At 35.7% G+C, this 7,870-nt stretch overlaps 1 protein-coding gene across 1 annotated transcript in view; it reads left to right on the top strand.

Annotated features, from left to right (window-relative positions):
- The window catches only part of LOC103130825 (uncharacterized), a 6,439-nt gene extending 1,566 nt beyond the window's left edge, over positions 1 to 4,873 (top strand). The window contains exons 4-14 of the mRNA XM_016666204.1: positions 69 to 104; positions 230 to 274; positions 372 to 413; positions 539 to 583; positions 691 to 765; positions 3,002 to 3,049; positions 3,413 to 3,460; positions 3,558 to 3,738; positions 3,825 to 3,926; positions 4,415 to 4,489; positions 4,562 to 4,873. Of these exons, the coding sequence (XP_016521690.1) occupies positions 240 to 274; positions 372 to 413; positions 539 to 583; positions 691 to 765; positions 3,002 to 3,049; positions 3,413 to 3,460; positions 3,558 to 3,738; positions 3,825 to 3,926; positions 4,415 to 4,489; positions 4,562 to 4,759 (849 nt within the window). The 5' untranslated portion in view covers positions 69 to 104; positions 230 to 239 and the 3' untranslated portion in view covers positions 4,760 to 4,873. The remainder of the gene's footprint in view (positions 1 to 68; positions 105 to 229; positions 275 to 371; positions 414 to 538; positions 584 to 690; positions 766 to 3,001; positions 3,050 to 3,412; positions 3,461 to 3,557; positions 3,739 to 3,824; positions 3,927 to 4,414; positions 4,490 to 4,561) is intronic.
- Positions 4,874 to 7,870: the final 2,997 nt, after the last annotated feature.

The following is a 7,870-nucleotide window of genomic DNA, read 5'->3' as shown; positions in this document are numbered from 1 at the left end:
ATGGTCCAATTAAAGTTTTGCTCTGCTGATGATTTGAGACGTTCTTAATGATATTTATTTATCCACAGGAAACCTGATGACCAAAACAGTGATGATAAAATCAGGTACATTGAACAAGTACATTTTTTAAATAATGTGGAAAATATTTTATTTCATAAGTAAAATTACCACCTTTGAAGATGTAGATTAATTTACAAAAAATTCTAAAAATAATAAATACTCTCAACAGTGCTGAAAACATGGATGGAGCAACAAAAATGCAGCAAAGCGAGCTGTAAGAAATTTATTATTAATATGAAACATGTCTGATTGTTTCCTCATTATCTGTTTAAAATCAAACAATTTGAACTAAAATCATTTTTATTCTGCAGGAATATTTCAAACGAAAATGAGGAAAATACAACTGAAAACAGGTAAATATATATGTAATACTAATAAACATTTTTAATGGAATGAATAGTTTCTAAAAATTAAAAGCAGATAAAGTTGGAGAAATTCAGAAAAAATACTTGACATTAAAGAACCTTGTTGTTAACAGGACTGCTGGGACAGAGGAACCAAAAGATGAACATCAGGAAGAAAAGTAAGTTTTTAAAAACATAAACTGTTTAAAATGTCTAAAGTCCCCATCAAAAATTATATTTTTATTCAGTGAAACTGATTTCAACCCTATTCTTTTTTTCTGTTTAGGAAAACAAATAGTGAATCTGAGCCAACACCCAGCTCCCTCCCATGTGAAGAAAATAAGTGTAAACACCAAGAAAGGTTAGTAAAAAAACTGATTGAAATATTGATTGTAATCAGCGATGAATAGTATCTATGAACATTTACTTGGGCAACTTTCTGAACAAAAAGTACATCTCTTCATAGCTTTTCTGCACCATCCTTACTTTTGCTTCTCTTACCTGAATGTAATTAATAACAAATATTCATTTTATAATTATTGGTTTCCAGTGGTGGGACTGTACTTAAGTACAATTTTCGTGTATCTGTACTCTACTTAAGTAGATTTAATAATGGATACTTTCTACTTTTACTCCACTACATTTTACAGTAAGTATCTGTACTTTCTACTTCACTACATTTCTACAAAACTGTCGCGTTACTCGTTACATCCAAGTCGCGTTGCTCTTTTTGTCCGTTAAAATGTGAAGTTCAGGGTTTTAAGGTGGCGCCATAAAATCCGAGCAATAACGTGACTTAGTGTCTGTTGTCACCCATCGCCTCCACCTTTACTTGCACGCGGAGCTCCAGACATGCGCAGTGGTTTCCTCTGAGCGGGAGAAGATGTCTGTCTTATCGTCAGTAATATAATAGCTGCATAAATCATAAGATATGGCCATGTAAAATCAGCAGCGCTTCGCTTTCACAGACGGTGGGGACTTCATCCAACTTTTAGCATCACTTGGAAGGAAAGCTTAAAGAAAGGTAAGATCTGTGGACGTGATGCTAGCAAAGCTAGCTGTACTGAGACACATGTTGCATCTGCGATGAAAAACAGTTGTCACTCATGCGCTGAATTATTGTGTGAAGGTGTTGACTGAGGTGTCGCAAATATGGGACAACGCTGTGATCAAAGTGCAATATATGACATTCAGGAACGACTGTTCCTGAATGTTACCGTTACCCTTAATTGCTATGTTTCATGGTTTAATGGTGCAGACAGTTGTGGTTTCTGACATGGGCAATATGGGCAACCGCCCAGGGCGTTATTTTTATAGGGATGGCAGGAGACCTCTGCGGATTGTAGCACAGCACTCAAAGCAAAACAGAATGAAATTAGTTTTAATTGATACTGGTTAAATATATTTCAGCTCTAAGTATTTAATATCTAGGTGTTTTTATGGAAATGTGGATCTTTCAGATCAATCTGAGAACCAATTTTGATAGGTGCACTTCATTTTATTGTGTCATGTAGTGCAGGGCGCTGGTCTTGGTCTCAGGTTCGGTGGTCTTGACTACAACTCTGCCACGTGGCTCCTTGGTTGCATGTTCTCCCTCACCCATCTTCTTTCCATCCCCTTTCAGTTGGATTTCTTTCTAAATAAATGTCACTAATGAAGTTCATGCTATGTTAGGACAGGAGACAAGATGTTTCCATCCCTGTAATTATGATGCATAGAATCACAAATCTAAGTCTAAACTCTTACAGAGAATAAACACAATAAGAACATGTTTAATCTGTGACATTGTCTATTAAAATGGCAGATTTATGATGTATTCAAATTAAATATGATCGTTTCACTTAATGATATTAGCGATTAGGTTATGTATTCAGCAAGTACTTTTACTTTTAATACTTAAGTATTTTTAAAAGCCAGTACTTTTTTACTTTTACTTAAGTAAAATGTTAATGTGGTACTTTTGCTTTTAGTTGAGTACATTTTTGCCTGTGTATTTGTACTTATACTTAATTACATTTTTTGAGTACTTTCTCCACCACTGTTGGTTTCCAACATTTTCTATTGAAAAAAGTTTATTTTCTTCAGTAATTTCAAAATACCAGATTTTGCAGCAGTAACTTTAAAGCATAACTAACCTCCCTCTGAAAGCCAAACCTTGTTTTAGACCAAAGAATGCTGAACTAAAAGAATTGCACAAAGATTTAAAATTCACAGAAACATATAAATGGAGCCCAAAATATTTTATTTAGACATTTTATGAGCAAAAAAAAAGAAAGAAAAAGAAAGCATTTTATCTGCATGTCAGTTTCCCTATAAGTTTTCTCTGTGTGATTATGTATTGTGTTTTTATAAATTCAGTTAGATGTCGTGGTCATAAAGTTACTTTAGGATAATTTAAACACTTGTTTTACTCAAAGTAAAATTTATTTAAGAAATGTGACTCCTTGAATAGGACTTTTGGCTGCTCTTGCAGCCCCTGGTTCTAATGGTACCAACAAAAATGCTGCGTTTACTGTTCTCTGATAATATTCACAATGTTTATTTTCTAAATGTATTTCTCAACTCTTCTGTAAACAAAGTTTTTGTCTTTAACTCAGTCTGACACAGATGGAAGCACATTACAAAGGAGAACTTAAAAACAAAAAGTGAGTATTGCGCATTATGTGCATATGTATCTGGTTGCAAAACAAATAGATAAACCCACACATAAAACTAATAAAACAGAACATATATAATATCTGATAGACATTGTAGATGCACAAAAATATTGATTTATTTGAACCAAAAAATATCGAATATTAAATGAAGCATAATAGTTAATATCATTTGACATCCGTTTGTCATGATCAGGATGGTTAAATGGGGTCGAATATTTTTAAACAATTTGCTGTTTGGTTATCTACATGAAGCCATTTAAATTTCTTTCCATAAGAAATATTGACATTGAAAAATTTACTCAAAGTTTGATTTGCAGTAATTTTTAGTTCTTTGATTTGTATTTTCTGCAGTTCTGCTATTAATAAGCTAAAGAAGGAAATGAAATCACTGAAAGACAGGTACAGTACATGGAAGCCATTCACAAAGAATTGTTCATATTTCATTAAATCCAGGGAGGAAATGGTTTTTAGTAAACTGCATATTTTATTTTGACAGACTGGCACAAGACATGGCTGTTTCAATAAAGACAGGAGACACTGAGAGCATGAATGACCCGGTCAGTAAAACCCGACTGATTGAAATGTATGACAGTCTAAAGATGGAGAAGTGGACTGAAATCAAAGATCTTCTGAAATCCAGTAAAACCAGTCCAGAGTTTACAAGGACTTTGGTTCAGGTAAACTAAGATTGTTGTTTTTGCATGGATCCCTTTTGATTTAAATTTATTTTTTATTTATTTAACACTCCAACACACTGTTGCAGAAAACCTTTAAAGATGCAGCAGAAGAAATGAGAAGAATAAAGCAGCAAATAGAGGAAACTTTTGGATTTACTGAGTCCAGCAGTGGACAGGAAAACCAAAAGGTATTCAACCTTAGGACCGTTTTCTCCACCAGATCAGTTCTGATTAGTTCATTTTATTCATATCAAGCTAATTTACATTAAATGTGATCTTAAAGAGACCCTTGGCCAACGTGCTGCTGCCCCACGTACCAGGGCTTTCAGGGACCAACAGGTTCAATTCATATCAAGGAGTCTGAAATTTAATCCAGTTCTTTACTAAATAATTAATTTCTGTATCAAATTCAGCAAAACATAAAAATGTTTTGAAAAGAAGAATTCATCTTACAACAAGGTCAAGCTTGAAATTAATTGAGAAAATGTAATTAGTTTAAAATTCAAGAAACTGGAAACAATCAGAATCAGAAAATATGTCTATTAAGGTGGTTTTCATTGAAAGAGCCACATTGAACAGATCAAATAAAAAGAATTTAGATAATAAAATTATTCTTCTGAGTGCAAAATTCAAACAGGAAGTGATGAAATGTGCCTTCCTGGTTCATATGTTCCAGGTTGAAGGATTCAGAAAGCTGGCAGTTCACAATCTGCAGTTGGCTCTTTACCACAGCAACAAAGATCTTCTGAAGGTAAATCAGGACACAGAAACTGAAGGAGTTTAATTTAAAATGCTTAAAATGTAACAAATTTCTCCTTGACAGAGTCCCTTTCCTAAATATGAGGGTGAAAAAGCTGAGGATGTGATGGTGAATCTGAGACGTCTGACCTCCGAGTGCCACTGGCTGGGCTGTTTGATCGCTTTAAACCATCCACCTCTCCAGCCAGACTGGGAGTCTCAGGATTATGAGAAAAACTCCTGGGACATTTTCCCTCATGGGCTCAAAGAGTCTGATAAATAGAAAAAGGACATTATGCATGCATATCTTTCATACAGTTTTAGTTTCCTAAATGCACAAATTAGGCTTCATTAAAACAAAATTATAAATATTGATCAAATGTATTTAATTCAAAATAAAATGTGTGTAATGTAAATTCTAATTATACATTTTTTGTGCTTTCATGTTCTTTCTCAGTATTGTATCAAATACAATTGTTGTAGGTGTTGGTTACAAAATAAAAGTATATGTTGTGTGAGTGAAAGCATTTACATTAGAATTACAATTAATTTCTCTCTGACGATCACAGATCAATGTTTGTCTGGCCAAATGAAATGTCTTCAGTCTCTTGGTGTTGTTACCATTCTGTCTAAACTCTGTCAAGAAAAAGTCGACCTCATCCCACTTCCCCATGCTGGAGATTTTAGTTTAATAATAACAATAAATAAAGTTATCTTTAAAACTGATTACACAGGTGACATCAAGACCCAACAGTAGAGTCAGACAGTAATAAAATTAATCTGGTTGTGTGTGTTGTTATTGTGTCCTGCAAACTTTGCTTTAATTCTACTTTTTTTCTATTTAATCATAAAAAATCATAATCAGGCAGAAAGAGAGTCATGGAACAGGAAGAGCAGGTTTCCTGGAGAAAGATGAAGTTTCCAGCCTGCAGTGATTAAAAATAGTTCAGATTACTCATTTTGAGCATTAAAGGTTTAAGGAATAAAATCTAAACATTTTGAGTAATTGGATAAAACCCAGAGTAAAATACTTAAATTAATAACGATAACTTATGATTAAACCAATAATTAATATTGGTTTAACCAATGGTTGATGTTGGTTTGATTATAAGAATATCTACACTTACTCTTATACTTATGGAAGTACTTAAAGGTGAAAGAAGTAACTGTAACATGGTGTCAAATAATTGGAATAATGGATTATTCTTGGTTTCTTTTCAGAAATGTCTGTAATAACTCACTTCATGATTAATAAGAGTAACTAATAAGTAATGGTTATTATAAAATTATAAATGAATGCTAAATCAGAGAAACTAAAAAGTTATAAAAGTGATTTTGACATTGAACTTGAAATGGTGTAAAATGTGTAACTAACTAAAGGTCACTGATGTGTTGGAGGTAGATGGTAGGTGAAAAGTCAGGGGAAAAGAGGAACCGAAAGGAGAGCAGAGGTGACCAAGACATTAGGTCATCAGAACAGACATCATGTCTCCAAAATGGTGATGGATATTAGATCATCTGTCCAAGCAGAAACAGGAAGTGAGATTTTTGAGATGCATGAAGGAAACAGATGCAGATGGCAAACAGAGAACTTCAGAAAGTTGAGTTCTAAAAAACAAGGGAGTTCATCTGAAGGTTGAGGCCAACCAAAAGGCAGTTGACGTCAAGGAAAAACGCACGTGAGGAAAGAAAGTGTGTGGCTGCTGATAAGAATAAAAAGACACCAGACAGGAGGATCGGGGTTCTTTGTTCTGCAGCGTTTGAGTCGAGCAAACGGAGATGCAGAATCAACGGAGGGCTGCGTGATGATACCCCGGGACGATGAGACTGCTCGCTGCACAAGGAAGGAACAAGATCCGTTTACCCACAACCCAGGATTCTGATTCGACTGCGGTCCTGCACTCAACCCAAAGGATTACAACGATACTGCAGTGGACATGGGGAATGGACAAAGATCTTTTGTGGATTAAGAACTGAGTTCGTTGAGGATTCTCACCAGTTCAACTTTGGATTTATTCTAAATGGATTCTGCCAAGGCAAAGACAGGACTCCATCCATGGACGTTAAAGTTTTCTGCTGCCAAGATCGTCTCTGCATCTGGGTTCGAGTAAAACTGCCTCTCCCAAAGCCTCTATTTAGATTTAGACAGTGTAGGGTTTGGAATTAGGTGAGGTTTCTAAATTTTCTTAAATCTATTGATTACTTAATCTTTTATTGAAATGCTGTATGTCTTTTTCCCTTGCTTAAGCTTGCTAATAAAAATACTAAAGTCTAATTTGATGTTGTGGACAGTTAAATTATTTGAGTCAACTAGATTTAATTCTTCTGATTAATGTGAAATCAATGCTTATGGTCCTAGTAACTTAGGGTGGCTTCGTAAGTTCTTTAGTTCAGATAAATAATGTCCCTGGGACTTATTCCTAGTCTCTAAAATTATCTAAGCCGGTAACAAGTGCACGTTAATCACAGGGAAAGAGCTGCCGTGAACAGACGTGGTGTATGAGCTCGGACACCGATGGGGCTACTCCGATGTCTGAATCATGGACTGAAGCGGGCCATAACGTCTTGGATGAAGGCAGTTAGAGCTTAGACGAATCTTTCTCGCTCCCAGCTTAAACAAAAGTTCTCTATATTCTTATTTGCGATAATACCCAGGAATTAGAAGCTTTTCGGACCCGTGAGATGGAGAGCTGGTCAGTATTCAGTCCGCTGGAGGTTAGGAGGAGTTAGGGGCGTGGCTGAGTACTTAGTGTTTACAAACATAGCAACATATGCTCTTCCCATCCAGGTGGTGGAAGACCACCTGGATGGGAAGTTAAGGGACATAAATACATAGATTTGTTCTGAACATCTGTTCAGATGTTGAAACTGAAAGTACCTTAATGTGGTGCACTGTGGGATTAATAGTCCTCATACCAGCATATAAGAATGCTGGTATAAAAACATATCTCTTAAAGTTCAAGATATGTTGGCTGAAGGCCCAACATATCTCTAACTACAAAGATTGGCATAAGTGTAAATTTGTGCACAGGACCTTTACAGATGCATTAACCATAAGCCATATATTTTCTAGTGTTTGCATCTTTTCAACAATAAGCTGTCTGGTCACTCCTCTAGTGCTGCCTCTGCTTATGGTCTGTCCACCTGCACATCTATAGACAGATATGCAAGAGGATCATGGAAGAGAAACTAAACAAAAGAAAACATTTATTCTGGGCTTTCTCCAAGAGATATGGTGCCCAAACAGATAAACAGGAAAACAAATCCATCCATCCATCCATCCATCTTCTTCCGCTTATCCGGGATCGGGTCGCGGGGGCAGCAGCTTCAGAAGGGAGCCCCAGCCTCCCCTCTCCCCAGCCACTTCTTCCAGCTCCTCCGGGGGAACCCCAAG

Source organism: Poecilia formosa, unplaced genomic scaffold (genome assembly GCF_000485575.1).
Source record: "Poecilia formosa unplaced genomic scaffold, Poecilia_formosa-5.1.2 Scaffold680, whole genome shotgun sequence".
Lineage (NCBI taxonomy): Eukaryota > Metazoa > Chordata > Actinopteri > Cyprinodontiformes > Poeciliidae > Poecilia > Poecilia formosa.
This window is presented reverse-complemented; position numbering and strand designations above follow the sequence as displayed.